We start from the raw sequence: 25,268 nt of genomic DNA, 5'->3' as shown, positions 1-25,268 counted from the left end.
TACCACCATGCCACCAATAAACAAAATAATTCTCTATTTAGGTAATGGTCTCACAAAGCATTGGAAAAGAGAAAGGGAAAGAAAATGGAGTCTGGTCACATTGGTTTTACGTCCGAATCTGCTGTCCAACATGCGTCATCTTATAATGAAAGGACATGAAGCTTCTTCTGCTGCCCCGATGCCATCCGGCTGCCTCTCATTAGTGTGTTTCACGGCCTTGATTCTTTCTCATTGTCATTCTTTTATTTTCCGCAGGGCCTTCGTGCATCAGAGCTTAGCGGAAATGCATCTGCCAGCCGACATCGGTAAGGCCTTGTATGCCCAGTGCTTTTTTTTTTTTTTTAAATTTCCACCATTCTGGATTACTATTGGTCAGAAATTGTCAGTTTTTCTTTTTTTTTATGCATTTCCCTGAAGTGTTTGTAGTTTTCTGGGCATCTGTTTGGGGGTTGGCATACCCCAGGATTTCAATTTTGCTATTTATTTTTGGAAATTTTGGACACCCGGAGTTTAAAATTTATTAGCATTTTACTGTGGTACCCTTTTTTTTTTTTTAAATGTGCGCTGTCATTTTTTTGGCAACTGTGTCGGTCATTTCCATGACAGGGTGAGGTGGAGCGGATTGTTGTCAGATCTACCCAAAGGTGCCAGGGCTTCACACTGAAAGGCCTCTTTAACATTTAAAAGGAGAAGGTCCAGCTTGTTATTTCCTTGAGCGCAATGTGGCACATACTGATGGCAGTTTGTCATTATTTCTTCCAAAGTCACCATCCCTCTATTATTTTTAATCCGCTTAATCCATTTTTAGGTCGTAGGGAGTCGCTGCCTACTTCGTTAGACAACAATAATTACCATAAATACTTGATGGACAGCACCGAACCCTCTCAGTCACCATACCATTAGAGGCACGAGACCCAAATAAGATACCCCGTAGAGCTTCCTGCATACACTGCTATAACCAGTTTCGGCCTTGCATGTGACGTGGCATTGTTCATGTCTATGAAGAAGGGGGCATCTTCATTGGACGAGACCCTCCACCTTCATTATTCATACACAAAAAAAAAACAAAAACCAGCTCCCTACTCTGCATCCCATTAGATCTATTCCAACTGGACCCCCCGGGTTCATTGGCTGCCCCTCATTAAAATTGTATCCAGTGGGCTGAAGGTTGGCCTCATTTGAATTCCAATCAGTCACTTATGTGATGTTCTTATTAGGAAATCAATCCTCGACGCCTGTAACATGCCGCACAAGTGCAATTAAGGAAAATCCTCTTGTCGAAAGAAAAGAAGAATACAAAATTTTATGTGAATGAATTATTAATGGAGTCTAATGATTAGACCCTGTGAACGGGGCAATGATCATCTTCTGTAAAGTCAAACTTGATGAGACTCCGGAGCCTTCTGAGTGCTGCTGACTCGGCAGCAAAAGCCTGAACCTTGACTTGACGCCTTTCAATTAGGCTTAATTGCTGGCAGCGGCAGCAGCCCCCACTACCCCCGCCACCACATCTTCATTAAAACTTGACAAACTGTTTATTTCAGATTATGCACTTAGTTTGGTATACCAAACTGAACCACAAGAGGGCAGCAGAAGTTTAATTTTTAAGCATCTGTTACGCTGGGCAATGAAGATTTTTGCTTCCTGAACTCTCTTGGGTGTGTCCTATGAAATTTGGTCTGCCAAGCACAAATATTCCCTTTTAAATTTTCCAATCACATACCATACCATATTATATCAATGGTCTATTTCTGTGATTTCCACTCATATATTCAAAATATATATACTGGATATCCTCCTTAATAAAAGGATACATGTCTAATAATAATTATTTGCATTTATATAGCGCTTTTCTCACTACTCAAAGCGCTAAGCAATTGCAGGTTAAGGGCCTTGCTCAAGGGCCCAACAGAGCAGAGTCCCTATTGGCATTTACGGGATTCGAACCTGCAACCTTCTGATTGCCAGTGCAGATCTCTAGCCTCGGAGCCACCACTCCGCCGTCTATGTGTCTGTCTTGTTGCTATGACTCCAAAATATGGCACATCACAAACACTTTTTGTTTTTAATAACTGCGTTACATTTGTCATTCCAGTAGACGATGTGTCACAAACATTAACCCTGCTTTTACAATGCTAAACCAAATGTCGTGTGCCAAAGACATTTCCATTGAATTTGTCATTCCAACAGATGGTGCATCACACATATTATCACTCCTTTAACAAATCCCATACCAAATGATATACAACAGAGACATTTGCGATGCAATTTTCATTTTAACAGATGGCGCATCACAAGCATTAACAGTGCTTATGCCAAAGACATCTGCATGGGATTTGCCATTCCAACAGATGGCATATCACAAACATTAACACTGCTTTTACTAATGCTAAACCAAATGTCCTATGCCCAAAGACTTTTACATGTCATTTGTCATTCCAACAGATGGTGAATCACAAATATTAACACCGCTTTTACGAATCTCGTACCAAAAGGCATATAACAGAGACCTATGCATTGTTATTGTCATTCTAACAGATGGCATATCACAAACATTAACATTGCTTTTATGAATACTAAACCAAATGGCATATGCCAAAGACATTTACATGGCATTTGTCATTCCAACAGATGGTGCATCAACAATATTAACACTGCTTTTACGAATCCCACACCAGATGGCATATAACGGACATAAGCATTGCAATTGCAATTCTATAAGAGAGTGCATCACAAGCATTAACATTGCATTTATGAATGCCATACCAAATAGCATATGCCAAATACATCTGCATGGCATTTGCCATTCCAACAGATGGTATATCACAAACATTAACACTGCTTTTAGTAATGTTAAACCAAATGTCATATGCCCAAAGACTTTTACATGGCATTTGTCATTCCAACAGATGGTGAATCACAAATATTAACACTGCTTTTACGAATCCCATACCAAAAGGCATATAACAGAGACATACACATTGCTATTGTCATTATAACAGATGACGCATCGCAAGCATTAATGTTGCCTATGCCAAAGACCTCTGCATGGCATTTGTCATTCCAACAAATGGCATGTCACAAACATTAGCTATATCTTATAATAAATATATAATATAAAACTGAGCATTTTGCATTGCATGGTACACTTCATTAAAGCTGAGGTCTATGTTGATTATTTCAGTTTCAACAAATATGCAGCGCCCTCCATATTGTTTGGGACAAAGACTCGTTCTTTCATTTCCCCCTCGGTTCCATAGTTTAAAATGTCAAACCGGACCCTTCAGATGTGAATAAAACTTTCATTTTGAGGGGATTTGGGTACATTTTGGTCACAGCATGTAGAAACGACGGCATTTCTGCAGCTGTGTTGGGTTTCAATGACCAGTTCATGCTGATTATGAGGTGTAGGTTGGAAAATACAGAAAGGAAAGAATAAAAATGGATGTTTTCATTAAGAATGTTCTCAACTGTGATTCTTTAAAAAGTACTCTTGATTGATCGTTGCCCTATTTTGTTCAATTTTCCGACACAAAGTTCAGGGTATTTTGCTTTTGTTTCTCACAGTCTCGGGTTTGGTTTTCAGTGAAGAAGTAAATGGCTCCCCTCGGATGTTTCGTCTACACAGGTATATTTTCATACTCTTTTTTCCTTTTGTGTTTCCTTAGGTGATTACACCGATTTCTATTCTTCCTTGGATCACGCCACCAACGTTGGAATTATGTTCAGAGGGAAAGACAACGCTCTGATGCCAAACTGGTAATGACATTTACAATGACTAGCTTAGCAGGTCCAAAGCGACTGACAAATAGAGGTCAACATAGTCGGGGAACATCAGCCCTTTTGGGAGTCTGTCTGTGAACAAGTGTCACAGGTCAAGGGTACAAAGTTGGTCCCCACAAGTGGGGGGCTCAAAGCTAAAATACAGCCAATCATGAAAAACCTCACAGGTAATATCGGTTAGGCAGAAATTCACAGAACAACACATCGAGGGAGCCAGAATTTCATTTTTTGGGGTAGCTCACTCACCAACTTAGGAGCCACACATAAAACGAGTCTGGACTGAGATTTGATACTCACCGGCGTTCATCAGCAGACCTCAATGGTCGAGCACAGGACCTCCCAAGTGTCTCGTCTCCATGTACTGACTATTGTGTAGGCGAGCATCGAGGTTTTGAACTGATGGTGTGGCTTCAGGGAGCCAGCGCTAAGTGACAACGGCACACCATCCTGGTCCTTTACATTTGGAGTCACAACACCAGGGCAGGAAGGAAGAAAGAAAGAAAGAGTGAGTTAGCCTGGGGCATTCGTGTTGGCTTCCTAACCCGTGTTTCTAATTCCTTCAGGCTTCATCTCCCTGTAGGGTACCATGGCAGAGCCTCCTCCGTCGTTATCTCTGGCACCCCCATCCGGAGACCCCTGGGTCAGATGCGTCCCGATGACGGTAAGGAAATGCTGCCTTTGAAATGGCACTGCGGGGGACAATGCTGCGTGTGAACGCATCACCTTGAGAGATTCTTCTCTTTGCCTGCTACTCGTCATCTTCTCCTCCCTCCTCTTCTCCTCCTCCTCCTTTTTCTATTTTCCCATTCTTCTTTTTCTTCTCCTTCTTTTTTCACATTCTCCTCCTTCTCCCTTCTCTTCTACTTTTTCATTTTCCTTTTTTCTTTTTCTCCTTCTCCTTTTTATTTTTTCCCTTTTCCTCCTACTTTTTCATTTTTTCCTTCTTTCACTTTCTCCTCTTTCTCCCTTTTTGTTTCCTTCTTCTTCTACTTTTTCCTCTTTCCCTCCTCCTCCTCCTCCTCCTTTTTCTTATTCTTTTTCTCCTTCACCACTTTCTTCTCCTTCTTTTTCACTTTCTTCTACTTTTTTTTTCTTCTCCTCCTTTTTCTTTCTTTTCTCCTTTTTTCCTTCTCCTTTTTCACTTTCTCTTCTTTCTCCATTTCTTCTTTTTTTCATTTTTTCCTTTTTCTTCTCATCCTGTTTCTTTTTCTCCTTCTACTTTTATCTTTTCCTCCTACTTTTTCACTTTCTCCTTCCTTTTCTTTTACTTTTTGTCCTTTTTCCTCCTTTTTCACTTTCTCCTCATTCTTATTCTCCCTTTCCTTCGTCTTTTTCTCCTTCTTCTCCTCCATCTTTTTCTTCCATGTCTTTTTCCTGTAATAAGTCTGAAGTCCTTTCTTGCCTTCCTGCCTCCTGACTGTGACATTTTGCAGGTTTGTGTCACTCTGCTGTATCTGGGTGGCTGTTTGTGGCACTAGAGGAGCTGCGGTGAATTCATCACCCGGTTAAACGTATCCAAAGTCCTCTGTCCCTGTGTGTGTGTGTGTGTGTGTGTGTGTGTGTCTTTTGTAAATTTTGTAAATCGTAGCAGCACTCGCTGTTTATCGCTCCAATGCCCGGACCCCCAGCTTCCCCTTGTTCATGTGGTAATGGGCCCCCTGCTCTCTCTATGCTCTTGTCCTCTTTTGAAGCAACTGACCGAGCACCCCAGGAATGTGCAAATCTGCCCGAGTCGGCCGCAGGTCTGCTTCTTATTCAGTGTTGCTGATTTGGCACCGGTTGGCTGATTTAACGTTTGTTTGTTTGTTTGGTTTCTTTTTTCTCGTCCAATGCAGCGAAACCTCCGGTGTTTGGCCCGTGTAAACTCCTCGATATGGAGTTGGAGATGGTAAGTCTGTCTGTCTGTCTGCTCTTTTAGATTTCTTCTCCACGTCTCCACAGTTCAGCCAGTGCCACCTTATGTGATTTTAGTGTCTGATTTTTGTTTGTAAAACTTTGTTCATATAACTTTATGAAAACCGTAGGCAGCTGTTGCACGCTGGTGTGTGGTGTGACACCCTCGGCGAGTCGGTCACAGGACTCTTCAGCTGGTTTGATTTAAAGGTAGTGAACACTGCACTGCGTGTGTGTGTGTGTGTGTAATTACAAAGGCACGAGGGCGTGGCTAGCATGTGTCAACATGAGTGGCGGTGGAGCGAGCGGTCACATGACCTTCGCCTTGGAGACCATTGGTCCAGAAGCATTCACCTTAAGGGAGCACGGAGAAACAGGATTGTGTTTGAGTCGTCAGGGAGCCTTCCATTGTTATTATTTGTGCTGGATTCAAACTCTTTGTGTAAGGCGCTCTATAACGCCAGGCTCGATTCACTGCTTTACCTCTGAACGGTTTGTCTTGCAGGCTTTTTTTGTAGGTCCTGGCAATCCTCTGGGGGAGCCAATTCCGGTTCACAAAGCCCACGAGCACATCTTTGGGATGGTGTTAATGAACGACTGGAGCGGTGAGGAATCCTGTTTATTCAGGGGTGTATGTACACTAGGGGGGGGGGCTCCTCCCTTACCGAGAGAGACCCCACAAATGTACGTTTAGAATTGGACTGTAGTGTCTATACACCGCGTGTTCCATGCTAACTACTGTATACTCCTTTTTTCTTTCTTTTTCTTTTTTCTCTTTCTTTTTCTTTCATATTTTCTTTTTCTTTGTTTCTTTTTCTTATTTCCTTTCTTTATTTTCTTTCTTTTCTTATTTTCTTTTTTTCTCTTTTTCTCTCTCTCCATCTTTCTTTTTCTTTGCTTTCTCTTTCTTTCTCTCTCTCTCTCTCTCTCCCTCCATCTTTCTTTTTCTTTCTTTCTTTTCTGTTCATCTCTCTCTTTTGCTTTCTCTCTCATTCTTTCTTTCTTTTCTCATTCCTCATTCAGTTGTTCTAAGGAGATGTGCAGGTGTGAGTTTCACTGTCCGGAGTGCACATGACTTGAGCCCTACATGGGTTCAGGACCCCGACTGCTCTCCTCCACTTGCCCACCACAGTACAATGTCCAAACCCCCCCCCCCCCCCCCCCCCAGCCTGGCCTCTCCTCCTACTACCAATTGACACTTTGCCCCCAACCTCCCTGCAGATGAGCACCATGAGAGCCGTACATTTGACTGCATGATGGAGGCGTCCATATTGGATCAGTTTGTCTCTCTCAGTTTTGTTGCACTCATCCGGTTTCTCCGTCACTCTTGTTTTATTTTTTTATTTCAATTGAAGAAACTCCCACCAGCTGAAATCTGTTGTTACCAAGGCTGGGATGGCCGTGCTTATCCGTGCTTTCATCTCGTCACGTCCGTCATGTCGCCTGCAGTTCCCTGTTGACCTGTCTCGTCTTCAGTCTGGTTCAGCTTTTAAACTGTTCACACTCTTGGACCATCATCTCCATATTATATTACACTCTCTACGTTGGACCCCCTGCCGCTCAGCTGAAATTTTGGATCCAGTTCCAAATTGCTTTTACGTACTTTGGGAGGTCTGCATGGTCCAGCTCCCCCAGAACATCACGGACCTCCTTCAGCTCCACACTGCTGGCCCCCCGTGCTGAGATCTCCTCCTGTCAGTCCCTCGTACCAAACTAAAGCCGTGTGGAGATCGCACATTCTGGTCCATCGCTCTGAGGTTCCATGGAGGCCGAGATCAGCAGAATCTACCGAAGTGCCAACGTGAGACGCTTCTCTTCAAAGTGGCGTTGGGTAGTGTTGCCGCTGGTGGGCGACTCTTCATTGTCCCTTGTATTGTATGTTACTTTGATGGTTCATTTTATTTTGCGTTTTATTGCTCTTCACCTTTCGAGATTTGTTCGTGATAGGCATTTTAGAAGTCCGTTTTTGGACTTACTTTACTTGTTCCCTCAGCGTGGAGATGTTTCTCTCTTCAAAAGTTGTTTATTCGTCAGCTTTGCCTTTTATGGAGGATTCTTCATTTTGTATTTTTGCCCTCTTCTGTTCTGGGGGAGTATTGCCCCTTGAGAAGGCGTCCCCCGCATGTCCTTCACGCACTATATTGGTGGCTTGAAGTCCTTTCTCTCTGTAGTGAGCCGGAAAGGCCGACTGGTGCTACGTTCACATTACAGGCCTCATCGGCAAATCCGATCCGATCAAAAAATCAGAACTGAGCCATCCTGACGGCTCACATTCATAAGTACAAGTGACACATTAACTGTCCTCTGAAATGGCACACATTGATGCGTCTCTGCACGAGCCATCGTATCTGAGGGACGACTCGTGGTGTTAAACCCGACAAGATGGTGGGGTGAGTCGCTGGTGCGTGCATCGCATTTTTCCGTGAAGGCGGTAAGCGGTTCATCAACTGCACACAATTGGGTCAAGAAGGTCGAGAAAACGCCAGACACTTTAGCTACGGCTGGCACTGCTGCACCCAGAGATGTGTGGGTATGAGAAAGGACCCAGCAATGGTGGCACCGCGACTGTTGCCACATCTCGATCTCGCCTCCATTGTTGTGTTGCCGTGTGTGAGCAGAAAAACGCAAGAATTCTGATCTGACCGTTCTCATCCATGTCACATGGCCACTGTCGTAGGGTGAAAAAGATGGTGCAGAACAAGGCAGATTGCATGGGGTGCCAGCTGGGCAACAAACCCCATTTAATTTGAGTAAAAAAAAAAAAAAAAAAAAAAAATGGAAATCAAGCACTTCAATGTGCATTTTAAACTACAAGGCAGTCCTCTTGGTTGGGACGTTCACTAAAGGCCATTGCTGGCTTGGATCAGCGCAGAAGCCAGGTCAGCATGTAAATGAGACGCCATCCTCCAGGGAGCAGTCGTGTCCTATTGGGCAGACTGTAGGGGGCGGGGCTTCTTTTACCTCAAGGGGGCGGTCTTGAGTTTGCTGGGCAGGAAGGAGATGAGAGTGTCAGAGGCAGTGAACCCCTCTTGTGGAGGGGGCGGGGCTTCTATCACCGGGGTTTCGTTCACCTCAAAGGGGCGGGCTTCTCGAGTTTGCTGGGAAGGAAGGAGATGAGTGTCAGAGGCAGCGCCTCCTCTGGTGCTGAGGTGCTATTACTTACTTACTTGTCATGGATGACTGATCTCTTCCGTTGTCCTTCTATGCCCAATGTGCTGACGGAACTTTCTGGAGATCGTGCCGTTTTTTTGCCTTCCAGCCTCCTTTTCTGCAGTTGTCCCTCATACTTGGAGAGCTTCCTTGTCAAAGGCTTCATCCAAGTGTTCTGTGCACTCCAACATAATGACGTGCCTGGTGGATTCCGACACAAGGAAGACATTTGGTCTTTGTGTAGTGCCTGTAATGTGCTGGGTGGGGGGGGGCGCCTTAGTTGTTTTTTAAGGTCCACCATCAACAGCCAGTCTGTTTTCAGAGGTTGGTTGGTGATGGCCTCTTTTTCAGGATGGGACCACTTGCTCTGATCTGTTCCCGCACTGATGGTTTCTGTGATAACCCTTCAGTACCTGATCGCGTCGTCAGTGGTATCTCGCCTCCCCCAGTGCCTCGGAGTAGAAACTGACGATGTACGTCAAGATTCCACATTTTCAACCCAACTGCCATGCTGATGTCTCTGCTTTGACCCCACGTGTAGATAGATTGCCTGGACAATAAATTTTATCCGAGGCAGATGGGCTTTCCATAGCTCAGTCCATTGTCGCCCTCTTTCTCTAGAGCATTGTCCCACCTTGTCGAGGTGCCCTGTTGTTTCATGGTTAAGAGTCCAGGACAGATAGGCTTTCCATAGCTCAGGTGGGGCTTCTTTCACCTCAAGGGGGTGGTCATCTCGAGTTTGCTGGCCAGGAGGGAGATGAGAATGTTAGTGGCAGCGCCCCCTCTCGTGCCGAGGTGGTATCACTTACTTTTGGCGCACCGCACAAATCAGATACGTATCATCTGAGTTAGGACCATTCATGAGTTCAATCTGACCAGAAAAGATCAGCTCTGAAAACATCAGAGAGGCGTCACATTAAGGCGAAAACATCAAATTTGAGTCCGTTCAGCCCCTTAGTGTGTAGGCTTACAGTCTTGGTGATGGTTATGACTTTTTCTTTTTTTTTTTTTAATTTTCTTCTTCCTCTTCATATTGAGCGCATTTTATGCCAGGCCAACAGAAAAATCAAGTTAATAATTACAGGGAGCTCAAGCTAGCAAGTTGAGAAAGGCGTCGAGTGTGCAGCTTGTGGCCGATGATAAGAACTCGCTTTGTGCTCCCTGCTGCGCACTGGCAGCTTGATCAATAAATAAATAAAATGATTTATACCATCCAGTCAGTCTGCTGAGGTACCACTTTTGATTTGTTTTTCTGTGCAAAACCTCCCCGAGGGAGCCAAAGCACTCGAGTGGATGGTGGAGGTGGGGAGTTTGTTAGATAAGTGCCACGCGGGTATTGGCTGTTTAAAACTCGGGGGGCCACAGCCAGGAAGAGGAGCCGATGGGTTACCTCAAAAAGAGGCGACCGCCTGAGCGGGGCTTCATGTCTGAGCCAGGGTGAAGTTACTGAGATTGAAAACGCGTTTTAGCTCCTCATGGTTCCTTCCCTATAGTGTCTTTTATAGTGGACTGAACCAGAAGATGATTTTCAGAAGCGTTTCATTCTGTTGTGGGACACAGTGACTCGCAGAATCCCAAAATAGTTGGGGTGCCAGTCGGACCACCCCGTTTAATTGCGTGGCAACACAACAGAAGTTAAAGAAATAAACGAGTCACACGAGGGCGCTGGAAGACAAAACGGGGGTCTAAGCAGCGTTTCTTTCTAGTTGCAGCTAACAGGGGGCTGTCATGCTGAGAATTCGGGTCTCAAAAAAATATCTACAGTGCATCCAGAAAGTATTCCCAGCGCATCACTTTCTCCACATTTTGTTATGTTACAGCCTTATTCCAAAATGGATTAAATTCATTTTTTTCCTCAGAATTCTACACATAACACCCCATAATGACAACGTGGAAAAAGTTTACTTGAGGTTTTTGCAAATTTATTAAAAATAAAAAAAACTGAGAAATCCCATGTCCATAAGTATTCACAGCCTTTGCTCAATACTTTGTCGATGCCACTTTGGCAGCAATTACAGCCTCAAGTCTTGTTGAATATGATGCCACAAGCTTGGCACACCTATCCTTGGCCAGTTTGGCCCATTCCTCTTTGCAGCACCTCTCAAGCTCCATCAGGTTGGATGGGAAGCGTCGGTGCACAGCCATTTTAAGATCTCTCCAGAGATGTTCAATGGGATTCAAGTCTGGGCTCTGGCTGGGCCACTCAAGGACATTCACAGAGTTGTCCTGAAGCCACTCCTTTGATATCTTGGCTGTGTGCTTAGGGTCGTTGTCCTGCTGAAAGATGAACCGTCACCCCAGTCTGAGGTCAAGAGCGCTCTGGAGCAGGTTTTCATCCAGGATGTCTCTGTACATTGCTGCAGTCATCTTTCCCTTTATCCTGACTAGTCTCCCAGTCCCTGGCACTGAAAAACATCCCCACAGCATGATGCTGCCACCACCATGCTTCACTGTAGGGATGGTATTGGCCTGGTGATGAGCGGTGCCTGGTTTCCTCCAAACGTGACGCCTGGCATTCACACCAAAGAGTTCAATCTTTGTCTCATCAGACCAGAGAATTTTCTTTTTCATGGTCTGAGAGTCCTTCAGGTGCCTTTTGGCAAACTCCAGGCGGGCTGCCATGTGCCTTTTACTAAGGAGTGGCTTCCGTCTGGCCACTCTACCATACAGGCCTAATTGGTGTATTGCTGCAGAGATGGTTGTCCTTCTGGAAGGTTCTCCTCTCTCCACATAGGACCTCTGGAGCTCTGACAGAGTGACCATCGGATTCTCGGTCACCTCCCTGACTAAGGCACTTCTCCCCCGATCGCTCAGTTTAGATGGTCGGCCAGCTCTAGGAAGAGTCCTGGTGGTTTCGAACTTCTTCCACTTATGGATGATGGAGGCCACTGTGCTCATTGGGACCTTCAAAGCAGCAGAAATTTTTCTGTAACCTTCCCCAGATCTGTGCCTCGAGACAATCCTGTCTCGGAGGTCTACAGACAATTCCTTTGACTTCATGCTTGGTTTGTGGTCTGACATGAACTGTCAACTGTGGGACCTTCTATAGACAGGTGTGTGCCTTTCCAAATCATGTCCAGTCAACTGAATTGACCACAGGTGGACTCCAATGAAACTGCAGAAACATCTCAAGGATGATCAGGGGAAACAGGAGGCACCTGAGCTCAATCTGGAGCTTCATGGCAAAGGCTGTGAATACTTATGTACATGTGCTTTGTCAATTTTTTTATTTTTAATAAATTTGCAAAAACCTCAAGTAAACTTTTTTCACATTGTCATTATGGGGTGTTGTGTGTAGAATTCTGAGGAAAAAAATGAATTGAATCCATTTTGGAATAAGGCTGTAACATAACCAAATGTGGAAAAAGTGATGCGCTGGGAATACTTTCCGGATGCACTGTATAATAGAGAGAAATCTAATCTATAATATGAGATTCAGTATCTACCAAATAATACAGAGTACACGACACGCGTTTCGTCCTTATTGGGGCTCGCCAGGTGTGCGCTCTTTTGCATCTCCTTACGGTGGATTGAACCTCTGACGTCAGCACCTGAGGCGATGTCTCTGACGCTCAAGTCTGGTTCGTTTATTTGGCAGGGTGAAGATAGGAGTCTTGTCTTTCTTTTTAAGTCTGAATCACAATCGGATTATTAGCTGGTAACGCTTGTGTTTGGCCGGCTAATCGGTAAAAGAATGTAACACTCCGATCTTCACCCTGCCAAATAAGCGAACCATGCGCCATGGTGTAGTGTCCGAGGGGAAAACGTGCGTACACCTTGACCAGCCCCAATAAGGGTGAAACACGTGTCGTGTGCTCTTTGTATAAATTGGCAGACACTGCAGCACATATCTATGATCTGCTTCTCGCAGCTGAGAGAACGTGGCGGATGTTTGCCAACTGGCCAGCCAACCACAAGACTTACCTGGCAGGTAACCACCTAATAATCAGATTGTGATTCTGACAGAATTATATATATAAATTGGATAGAATTCTTCAATTTTGTAATATATATAACTAGGGGGCTCTGCCCCCTGCTCACTTTGCTCGCCCACCCCTGGGTTTGGTTTACAATTTGAAGAGATTGTTATTGTCATGGGAATTGTTACATATGCATTATTTTTACCTTAAAACTTTTGTAAAAACAATACTTGTCCTTTATTTCCGGCCCAGGTATGGTTAAATCTCTTTCTCGCAGGACGTATAACGCTGCTTGTGTTGTGAAGGGGGTCAGCTGAATGCATGCTAAGGAGATGCCCTCAGATCATCTGCTGTCTTTCTGCTGCTGCTGTTGCACTGCCCGTCGATCATTGTAAAGCCTGTACAGCTGCTGTCTTTTTTCCACTTCGTGTCTCTGCCACTCACGTTGTGCGGGGGGTGCTAGGTTTGAGCTGAACACACGCTAAGGAGAAGTGGTCGGATCATCTGCTGGCTTGTTGCTGCTGGCGAGCTGTCTGTTCTGCTTTTCAGCTGCCCGTCGATCATTTCAAAGCCTGTACAGCTCTGCTGTCCTTTTTCCACTTTGCCTCTCTGCTGGTCGCGTTGGTGGGGGTAGGGGGGTCAGGGAGGCTGAACGCATACAAGCAGAAGCGGAGGGATCATCTGCTGGGTTTCTAGTGCTGGTGAGCTGTGTGTTTTGCTTGTTGTTTTAAGGGCTGGGAGCAAGTTAATGTGTCTCTTGTCAAATTGTCTTCTGAGAAGATCATGTCTCGTCACCCTAGTCTCCCTCCCCAAGATTTTTTTTTTATAATAGAGAGATTTAAATATAATAACGTAATAAAATATAATATGCATGCGAGAGATACAGAGGGGCACATTTACTTGGGAGGCAGCTAAAAGGCTATGGTAACTGCAGTTACCCACCGAACCAGGGAGTGGCGCTGTGTGCTAATGTCTTCCCTCTTCCTACCCTATGCAGAATGGAAGACTGACAGACTTTCCCATAGACGTAGATAGATAGACGCCGCATTCACTGTGTTGCCCAGTCGACACGATACGTCAGTGCGTCCGCCATATTGCGAGTGGCAAAAGTGCCATTTAAAGTAATACAGGTAGACATGGAAGCCAAGTTTTTTGATGAATAAACAACAATGTTTAAAACAGTATCGTTTACATACAACAGATTTTGGTGAATCGTTTAAATGCAATTATTTATATCCATTTATACACAAATATGGCAATTATTAAATAATCCATCCATCCATCCATCCATCCATTGTCCAACCTGCTATATCCTAACTACAGGGTCACAGGGGTCTGCTGGAGCCAATCCCAGCCAACACAGGGCGCAAGGCAAGAAACAAACCCCAGGCAGGGCACCAGCCCACTGCAGTTATTAAATAATAATAAAAATAATTACTATTATTATTATTAAATAATTCCTCCCATATAAGTAACATTTCTCGGACTGCCTTCTTCCATCTCCGAAACACTTCTAGACTTCTTCCTGTTCTTACGCAACACAGTACTGAAGTATCGGTTAACGCCCGAGTCATCCTCATGTATAGATTACTGTAGTGTTATTCTATCTGGCACCCCACAAAAACGTATCCATCGCTTACAACTTCTTCAAAATTCTGCTGCCAGGATAATAACCTGCTGTTGTAAATCCACTGAACATATTACACCGATTCTCTCTCAACTTCACTGGCTCCCTGTTAACTACCGATTACAATACTAAATACCGCTCTTAACATTTAAAGCTCTTCACAGCCTCCCTGATCTCCTCCAGACTGACACTCCTCTCGCTCACTCAGATCATCATCTGCAGCTCGACTTTCTGTACCGCACATCAAACTCAGTGCTATGGGAGCTCGAGTGTCCTCTCATTGTACTCCTCAACTCTGGAATTCTCGTCCCTCTCATATCCGTCCGCTCGATTCAATAACGCATTTTAAAACTGCCCTCAAAACTTATCTTTTCAAACTGGCATACCAATTGTGAATTTTGCATTGTTACTGCCAGTTATCTTTGTTTGTTTGCTAATTATTGCTTTTTGATTTATCATTCTCTTGTTTTAATTTTACTAATGTTGTTTAATTTTATTGTAAGGTGACCTTGAGTGCTAAGAAAGGCGCCTATTAAATAAAATGTATTATTATTATTATTATTAATTACTGAGATGAAAACTTGACCAATGTCTGAAAGTCAAAATAATTAGACTGCAACTGGCAGTCTGGTCTTTCTTCTAACAGTGAAATGATCCACTCAGTGACAAAAATAAACCATTTTATTATATACAAATTGGCTTAATAATTTCTGAAAACATTTCACTCATTCCTCTCTCAATCTCTCACACACACACAAACACACAATGTGGTTACTTAAATATATACAGGATAGGATCTAAAATCCTAGACACAGAACTGTCTTCCATAGCTTTTTCCGTGTGTTGCCACTCTGTAATTTGAGAGTATTCAGTCTGGCGATGTGGTGCAGCCTTAGTTTGTGGAAGACAGACAACTAAAGACATGAGCATATAATGATGGTTGTCAATTTCAAACTGTGTTTCCTCAATGAGCTCCTTGAGATAAAACACATCATCTGAACCAATCTCAGCCTGAACAAACTGATTGTTCAAAGATCCACTGACAGCTTGCCCTAATGTTGACTGTCAGATAACATGCTCAGCTACTTTGACCACCTTGACTGGACCCTCAGAAGGAATCATCAAACCTCCTTTGTTTTTTAATGTGAGCGAGTGGTAGCTTTGATCATATGATGCCGGTACAGCATCTGTTACCAGACTAGCACGGCACACATCACAGGACAGCTTTCTCAAAATCCCGTCTAAGAGCTACCTCCCACTGCTTCCTGAGGTGGATTTCTTGGGGAAACCTTCAAAGTTTGAGAAATGTTAACAGCTAACAGCAATCTACATAGTTAGTGACTAAATACGTTTAGCCAAAACGTTGTTTGGAGGCTCACTTGAGCACATAAATGCATAGCTTTGCTAGCTTAGCCTGGCGTAGCTAAAGTTAAGATTATAAAACGGGATTTTCTAATGGTCAAATATAACCAAAACAATTGTTCAGCCTTACCTATGAAATGTAATCCCCCGGGATCTGGTTTGGAGCGTACAGCGGTTTGTCCAAGCCCAAGCAGTACATGCGTGAGACATCTTTATCCACTACTTTACTCCACAGCAGTGCCACTCGCAATATGGCGGCGATGTTGACATACATTGCTGCTGGTCATGAGGCGTCTAGTAATTCTATGTCTATGGACTTTCCACCTCTGACATCACTTCTATTGTCTGCCCTCTTGGACCCCCCCTTCCTGCCTGGAACCACAATGACCAGCAGTTCAGCCGTGTTTGAGTCAGTTCAATATCATACTCCCAGTTGAAAGGATGTCCACGTGATCCTTGTAAAGATCCTTTTCTTTTTGTATTTATTTTGTTATTCAGGGTTACAGATATAGATGTCTGCATGTATATGTATACAGTTAGGTCCATAAATATTTGGACAGAGACAACTTTTTTCTCATTTTGGTTCTGTACGCTACCACAATGAATTTGAAATGAAACAACTCCGATGCAGTTGAAGTGCAGACTTTCAGCTTTAATTCAGTGTGGTGAACAAAACGATTGCATAAAAATGTGAGGCAACTAAAGCATTTTTTGAACACAATCCCTTCATTTCAGGGGCTCAAAAGTAATTGGACGATTGACTCTTTGGCTATTTTACGGGCAGGTGTGGTCAAGTCCGTCGTTATGTCCTTATCAATTAAGCAGATAAAAGGCCTGGAGTTGATTTGAGGTGTGGTGCTTGCATGTGGAAGATTTTGCTGTGAACAGACAACATGCGGTCAAAGGAGCTCTCCATGCAGGTGACAGAAGCCATCCTTAAGCTGCAAAAACAGAAAAAACCCATCCGAGAAATTGCTACAACATTACGAGTGGAAAAATCTACAGTTTGGTACATCCTGAGAAAGAAAGCAAGCACTGGTGAACTCAGCAATGCAAAAAGACCTGGACGTCCACAGAAGACAACAGTGGTGGATGATCACAGAATCATTTCAATGGTGAAGAGAAACCCCTTCACAACAGCCAACCAAGTGAACAACACTCTCCAGGGGGTCGGTGTATCGATATTCAAGTCTACTATAAAGAGAAGACTGCATGAAAGTAAATACAGAGGGTGCACTGCAAGGTGCAAGCCACTCATAGACCTCAAGAATTGAAAGGCGAGATTGGACTTTGCTGAAGAACATCTAAAAAAGCCAGCACAGTTCTGGAAAAACATTCTTTGGACAGATGAGACCAAGATCAACCTCTACCAGAATGATGGCAAGAGAAAAGTATGGAGAAGGCGTGGAACAGCTCATTATCCAAAGCACACCACATCATCTGTAAAACACAGTGTGATGGCTTGGGTGTGCATGGCTGCCAGTGGCACTGGGACACTAGTGTTTATTGATGATGTGACACAGGACAGAAGCAGCCGAATGAATTCTGAGGTGTTCAGACACATACTGTCTGCTCAAATCCACCTAAATGCAGTCAAATTGATTCATGATACAGATGGACAATGACCCAAAGCATACAGCCAAAGAAACCCAGGAGTTTATTAAAGCAAAGAAGTGGAAAATTCTTGAATGGCCAAGTCAGTCACCTGATCTTAACCCAACTGAGCAGGCATTTCACTTGTTGAAGACTAAACTTCAGACAGAAAGGCCCACAAACAAACAGCAACTGAAAGCCGCTGCAGTAAAGGCCTGGCAGAGCATTCAAAAGGAGGAAACCCAACATCTGGTGATGTCCAGGAGTTCAAGACTTCAGGCTGTCATTGCCAGCAAAGGGTTTTCAACCAAGTATTAGAAATGAACATTTGATTTCCAATTATTTCATTTGTCCAATTACTTTTGAGCCCCTGAAATGAAGGGATTGTGTTCAAAATGCTTTAGTTGCCTCACATTTTTATGTAATCGTTTTGTTCACCCCACTGAATTAAAGCTGAAAGTCTGCACTTCAACTGCATCGGAGTTGTTTCATTTCAAATTCATTGTGGTAAAGTACAGAACCAAAATTAGAAAACAGTTGTCTCTGTCCAAATATTTATGGACCTAACTGTATATATTTACAGCATATAGTACATGTGTATCTGTATGTGTATATATTTCCGTATGTATTGTATGTGTATATTATACAGTATATGTACATTATACACAGTATCTAAATGTGTATATATAGATAGGAAGTTAATTGATGCAAGAGATTTTAAAGGACTGGATCTCCCGTATAATTGAAGAGGTTACAAAAAGATAACAACACACCATGAATGCAGAGACGTCTTCTCAAACACGAGTCGCATGCTCACTGACTCTTCAGGTTTGAGTGGCAGAAGAGGCCATTTCAGGAGGGTCGGTAGTAATGTCATCAAAGTTCTGTCCATCAGTTATCCATTCTGCTGAGGGAGGAAGATGAGGCTGCCTTCTTCTTCTTCTTCTTTTTCTCCTCCTCTATGATAACGGGAAGCTCATTCATCCCTCCTGATGCCTCTCCCATTGCAGTGTTCACTCCATTTTCAATGACTCCATTTCTAAAAACGCCTCCTCTTCCTACAGATCCGTTTTGTAACCTGCTGCTTCAAGCTTTGAAGTTATTTACAGCAAATGGCGTTCCCGGGTGTGAATAACGTGCAATTTCTCTCTTCTCTTCTAGCACGAGACATCCAGAAATGGGAGTATGTTCCTCTTGGACCTTTTCTTGCGAAGAACTTTGGAACTACAATTTCTCCATGGGTGGTCCCGATGGCAGCCCTCATGCCATTTGTTCAGCCAAATCCCGCACAGGTATTGCAGTTTAGTAACATTTGAAACACGGCTGCTGATGCACATCTGGACGCACCTTTAGTGATGTTCCTGAAATCATTGGGCATTTCAGGTCTTTCAGCCTCAGAGACCCTCCTCCAGGTGACCCAACTGAGACTGATCACAGCCCAGTTGGTGTCCTGCTGGCTAGTTAGCTACTTTAACATACGCCCACACCCAACCAAAAGCTGCTATCGAGCGGCTTTTTCTGACACTTCGGTGGTATCGTGGATGACTGATCTCTTCCGTTGTCCTTCGATGCCCAATGTGCTGATGGCCCTGGCCGGAGATCGTGCCACACTTTGCCTTCCAGCCTCCTCATCTGCAGTTGTCCCTCATACTTGGAGAGCTTCCTTGACAAAGGCTTGAATCCAAGTGATCTGTGCGCTCCAACATGATGAGTTGCCTGGTGAACTCCGACACAAAGAAGACATTTGGTGTTTGCTTAGTGCCTGTAATGTGCTGGGGGGGGGGCACCTTAGTTGTTCTTCTTCCAGGTCCACCATCAACAGCCAGTCTGTTTGCAGAGGCTGGTGGGTGATGGCCTCTTTTGCAGGATGGGACCACTTGCTTTGATCTATTCCTGTTCTGATGGTTTCTGCAATTACTGTACCTTCAGTACGTGATCACGTCGTCAGTGGTATCTCACCTCTCCTAGTGCCACGGAATAGAAACCGACGATGTGCGTCAAGGTTCCAAATTTTTAGCACAACTGCAATGCTGATGTCTCTGCCTGACCCCTTGTATAGACGGATTGCCTGGATAAGAAATTTTATCCGGGACAGATGGGCTTTCCATAGCTCAGTCCATTGTCACCCTCTTCTCTAGAGCATTGTCACACCTTGTCAAGGTGTCCTGTTGTTTCATGGTTACCATGCTGGGCATCCTCTCCTCCTTTAATGCTTTCGCCTCCCTCTGGGCCAGGCTCTGGTTTTCCTTCCCTCCGGCAGAGTAAAAATGGGTCATTTGAACTGATCCCAGTTCCGCTGAGCCTTGTGTCTCCAGTCTCACCAGCGTGCAGTCTTGATTCTGTTAGCCGGGCTGTCTACTCTGCCCACTGCCACTTCATACCTGTTCTCATCTCAATTCCTGCCTTGGATACCTTCGGCTCCCCTAACAGGCCATACTGCAGCACATCCATTGAAGTCGGTGGTAGCTACAGATTGGTGTTATGTCCATAAAGGGGCGATTGAACTCGGGCTCCACAGCAGACTCAGCCACCTTCTGAGGTGAGCTCCAATACCTCCACAGCTGAAACCACTACTGCGATTCTGCGTGCACTAAATCCGTCTCAGGGTCATTGCACAGAACATGCTATAGATGCACCGCTGAAGCTGTCCTAGTGTTATGGCCCTGGGGTGCACCACTTGGACCTCTTTCTGGACATACACAGAGAACGTTCCAGAAGCTCCCAGCAACACACTGCATGAAGCAACCATCCAACCCCTACTTTTTAACTCCTTTCCTGAGGAGTCCCGCCCTCTTGTGACTTCCAGCAGCTCTTTTGCATGACAACTCCACCCCCAGGCCAGATTCATAAGCCTGATTGGTCCATTACCATTGGAGGCTCGGCTGCCTCATTTAGCCTCTAAATCTTCTGTGTCATTTTAAAAAATTTCTTCCTATTTAGTATTTAAATGTTTATTTTTTTAAAAAATCAACTTTTTTAAAATTTGTTTATGTATTTAAATCTTTTCTTTTATGTTTTAATATCAACTTATTTAGTATTAAATTTAAATCTTTTTTTGTTTAATTTTTAAATATAAACTTATCTAGTTTTGTACTCATCTTTTAATTTTTTAATATCAACCTCTGTTTAATTTTGCATTTAAGTCTTCTTTAATTTTTTAATTTCAGTTTATTTAGTTTTGTATTTTAATCTTGTTGCAATTTAAAACATTGAATACAAAATTAAAATACAAAACTAAATTAGTTGAAATTAAAAAATTAAATCAAAGATTTAAATACAAAACTGAATATAAAAAGTTGCAATTTAAAAAAGTAAACCCAAGATTAAAATATAAAACTAAATAAGTTGAAATTTAAAAATGAAACAAGATTTAAATACAAAACTATAAAAAGTTGCAATCTAAAAAATTAAACCCAAGATTAAAATATTAAACTAAATAAGTTGAAATTTAAAAATAAAACAAGATTTAAATACAAAACTAAATATAAAAAGTTGAAATAAAAAAAAAAAAATCCAAACATTTAAATAAACTGAATATAACAAGGATAATTTATTTATTTCAACTTATTTATTTAGATTTGCATTTAAATCTCCTGTTTAGGTCTTTCTTTGTTTAATTTTTTTAATATTAACTTATTTATTTGGTTTTGTATTTAAATCTTTTGTTTTAATTTCACTTTGTTTAGTTTTGTTTTTTAAACTTTTAATATTTTTAAATACCTTCTTATTTATTAAGGTTTGTATATAAATCTTTTTATTGCAATTTATTTAGTTTTGCATTTAACTCTTCTGTTTTAATTATTTTAAATTCAACTTATTTAGTTTTGCATTTATTGTCTTATTTTTTTTTAAATATCAACTTATATATTTGGTTTTGTATTTAAATGTTCTGTCTAATTTGTAATATCAACTTATTTGTTTAGTTTTGCATTTAAATCTTTATTTTTTATTATTTCTACCTGTTTAGTTTGTATTGTTGAGAGTATTGTTGTCATTTAAATGATGTACTGCTTCAGTTATATTTTTGAATGATTATTTCTTCAGTTAAAATAATAGATGCCTTGGTTCGACTTTACTCTCTTTTTGGGGTCAGTGCCCCTTTGGTCTCCGCACTTTTTGCCCTGATAAATGACGCTGCCTGCTCTCGGCCCTGTGCCAGCTTCCTGACTTACCACTAACCTTCTGTTTGCCGTTTCAGGAGCCCACACCGCTGCCCTACCTCAGCCACGAGGATCAGTACACATTTGACATCAATCTGTTTGTCTCCTTGAAAGGTACTTGAAGTAAATTGCATACAGTTAAATATTTAACAGTTCAGCAGACAAGGGAAGGGCGGCCTTTTAAAGCCGAGGTTCCGGAGAGCAAAGCAAAGCCAACAGATGAGAGTTGTCACCCTTTACCGTCAATATCATTAAAGTACCTAAAAATGGATGGTCATGTATTCATACTTTTTGTATTTGCTGGTTGCGTTCAGAAAATCTCCACCTAAGTCTGACATGTAAAGGGTTTACCCATACAGTGAAATGGTGCCAGTCTTGTGGTGAAACTCTTCTGTGTGATTGTGGTACCTAAAGTCGGGTGTACACGCTGGGATTTTCCTACAAATTTAAAAGTAATTTGCAGTTGCCAACTGATTTTGTGAGTCTGCTCAAATTTCAGCTTCTTCACGTGCCAAGGGCTGCGATACCTGACTGCATATTAAGGAATGGGCTCTCGTGTGATTGGAAGAATTTCCCTCCTGCCATTTGTCCCTTAGTGTGAATCGTCTCACAACCTGATTTTCTGATGTCGCCATCACATTTCCTGTTTGGCCTTTCTGTGTCTGCTGCTTTGTTGTCTGTTGGTACTTTACATTTCCTCTCGTAGTCGGCAGGCCCTGTGGCATAGTTGTTAAAGCTTTGGACTTCAAACCCAGAGATTGTGGGTTGAAACTCCACTGCTGAGGCCATGTGTGGTCCTGAACAAGTAAGTCACTTCACCTGCCTGTGATCCAGCTGGATAAAGAAATGTATCTGAATTGTATCTCTCCAATGTTGTAAGTCACCTTGGATGAAGCGTCAGCCAAACAGCAAGTAATAATGATCACAAACTGCTCTAGGGGTGTACCTGTGAACACACCTGTAATGAACTGGCATCCCAGGCAAGGTGGGTGCAGCTGAGATAGGATCCAGGCCCAGTGACCCTGAAATAGATTAAGCAAACCTAATAATGGAGGATAAAGTGACACCACTGTAATGTATGTTGTCCCCATAAGTCACCTTGGGTAAAAAGCACCTGCTGAGTATACACTAAGAATTGTCACAGTTCTGCACTGGCAGTTACAAAATGACCCACCGGACAAGAACGTCCTCTGTCACTTTCATCTTGATGCAAGCACTGAATGGACATTTGTTTTCTTTTAATTAGGTGAATCGATGAAGGAAGCGGCTGTTCTATGCAAGTCAAATTTCAAGGTAATCCTTTCATGCACATTGAAAGTAATTGAGACAAAGCGGTTGCTCTAAAAATGCCCTTTATAATCAGCGATGTAGACATATTGCTCAAAAATAATTTTCATGTAATGATGATGATGATGATAGTGATGATTTAAATTGAATGGAATGGCACGGTTGCAGTTTCTGTGGAGTCTGCATAGCACAGAAAGGACATCTCCAGGTGTTTGAATAGCCCCCCCCCCCCACCCCACCCCCAAGCCCTGCCGACTTCGGTCCCATCAGCACGTTACGCCTGGTGATTCTATGTAAATGTGGTTAAGCCCGAGTGCCTCTTGGGTGACGCTGTACAGTTTTAAACTCATACAGCACTCAGATAGCATTCTGCTGCCATCTAGTGGATGAAATAGTATCATGCTATATTTAAAAAAATCATGAATACTTGTGTTTTGCTACTCTATAGTAACATCAATATTCATGAGTGGGGCGGAGCCTTTAACCCAAAACACACAATGGCATGTAAACGAAAAGCTGAAAATCCAGTTTTACAATAAACAGAATCTGAACCATCACTTGAATTGAGCAATAGTGGTGACAATGTGAGTCGGTCATCAGAGAGTGAAAGTGATGCATACAGCACTGTATGACCAAACCAGCATGATACGCTTGGCGACTTCGATCCCATCAGCACGATATGCTTGCCGACTTCGATCCCATCAGCACGTTACGCCTGCTGACTTTGGTCCCATCAGCACGATACGCCTGGTGATTTCGGTCCCATCAGAACGATACGCCTGGCGACTTCGGCCCCATCAGCACGTTACGCCTGGCGACGTCGGCCCCATCAGCACGTTACGCCTGGCGACGTCGGCCCCATCAGCACGTTACGCCTGGCGACGTCGGCCCCATCAGCACGTTACGCCTGGCGACGTCGGCCCCATCAGCACGTTACGCCTGGCGACGTCGGCCCCAGCAGCACGTTACGCCTGGCGACGTCGGCCCCAGCAGCACGTTACGCCTGGCGACGTCGGCCCCATCAGCACGTTACGCCTGGCGACGTCGGCCCCATCAGCACGTTACGCCTGGTGATTCTATGTAAATGTGGTTAAGCCCGAGTGCCTCTTGGGTGACGCTGTACAGTTTTAAACTCATACAGCACTCAGATAGCATTCTGCTGCCATCTAGTGGATGAAATAGTATCATGCTATATTTAAAAAAATCATGAATACTTGTGTTTTGCTACTCTATAGTAACTCATCAATATTCATGAGTGGGGCGGCGGAGCCTTTAACCCAAAACACACAATGGCATGTAAACGAAAAGCTGAAAATCCAGTTTTACAATAAACAGAATCTGAACCATCACTTGAATTGAGCAATAGTGGTGACAATGTGAGTCGGTCATCAGAGAGCGAAAGTCATGCATACGGCACTGTATGACCAAACCAGCACGATACGCCTGGCGACTTCGGTCCCATCAGCACGATACACTTGCCGACTTCGGTCCCATCAGCACGTTACGCCTGCCGACTCCGGTCCCATCAGCACGTTACGCCTGCCGACTCCGGTCCCATCAGCACGTTACGCCTGGCGACTCCGGTCCCATCAGCACGTTACGCCTGGCGACGTCGGTCCCATCAGCACGTTACGCCTGGCGACGTCGGTCCCATCAGCACGTTACGCCTGGCGACGTCGGTCCCATCAGCACGTTACGCCTGGCGACGTCGGTCCCATCAGCACGTTACGCCTGGCGACGTCGGTCCCATCAGCACGTTACGCCTGGCGACGTCGGTCCCATCAGCACGTTACGCCTGGCGACGTCGGTCCCATCAGCACGTTACGCCTGGCGACGTCGGTCCCATCAGCACGATACGCCTGGCGACGTCGGTCCCATCAGCACGATACGCTTGGCGACGTCGGTCCCATCAGCACGATACGCTTGGCGACGTCGGTCCCATCAGCACGATACGCTTGGCGACGTCGGTCCCATCAGCACGATACGCTTGGCGACGTCGGTCCCATCAGCACGTTACGCTTGGCGACGTCGGTCCCATCAGCGCGTTACGCTTGGCGACGTCGGTCCCATCAGTGCTTTACACCTGACGACGTCGGTCCCATCAGTGCTTTACACCTGACGACGTCGGTCCCATCAGCACGTTACGCCTGGTGATTCTATGTAAATGTGGTTAAGCCCGAGTGCCTCTTGGGTGAAGCTGTACAGTTTTAAACTCATACAGCACTTGGGATAGCATTCTGCTGCCATCTAGTGGATGAAATAGTATCTTGCAATTTAAAAAAATCATGAATACTTAATTGTGTTTTGCTACTCTATAGTAACTCCCATGAAGGATGTGTGCCAAATCTGCATCAGTACAGCAGGGGACACTCGACAGGCCTCCCCTACTGTGATTATGTTGACAAATTATTTAAATTGTGTTTAAATGTTTCTGTTACACATAATATAATTTTTCTACAGGTTAACATAACACTAAAGAGGCTACTGGCACAT

The 25,268-nt window shown here is 43.7% G+C and overlaps 1 protein-coding gene across 1 annotated transcript in view; it reads left to right on the top strand.

The window, feature by feature from the left end:
• The window catches only part of fah (fumarylacetoacetate hydrolase (fumarylacetoacetase)), a 40,410-nt gene that overhangs the window by 6,288 nt on the left and 8,854 nt on the right, over nt 1–25,268 (top strand). The window contains exons 4-11 of the mRNA XM_028822664.2: nt 256–305; nt 3,669–3,759; nt 4,347–4,444; nt 5,619–5,671; nt 6,182–6,281; nt 18,490–18,620; nt 21,527–21,602; nt 22,735–22,781. Of these exons, the coding sequence (XP_028678497.2) occupies nt 256–305; nt 3,669–3,759; nt 4,347–4,444; nt 5,619–5,671; nt 6,182–6,281; nt 18,490–18,620; nt 21,527–21,602; nt 22,735–22,781 (646 nt within the window). The remainder of the gene's footprint in view (nt 1–255; nt 306–3,668; nt 3,760–4,346; nt 4,445–5,618; nt 5,672–6,181; nt 6,282–18,489; nt 18,621–21,526; nt 21,603–22,734; nt 22,782–25,268) is intronic.

This window comes from Erpetoichthys calabaricus, chromosome 17 (genome assembly GCF_900747795.2).
Source record: "Erpetoichthys calabaricus chromosome 17, fErpCal1.3, whole genome shotgun sequence".
In the NCBI taxonomy this organism is placed as follows: Eukaryota; Metazoa; Chordata; class Cladistia; order Polypteriformes; family Polypteridae; genus Erpetoichthys; species Erpetoichthys calabaricus.
Note: the sequence above shows the minus strand (reverse complement) of the source record. Positions and strands in the feature narration are given on the sequence as shown.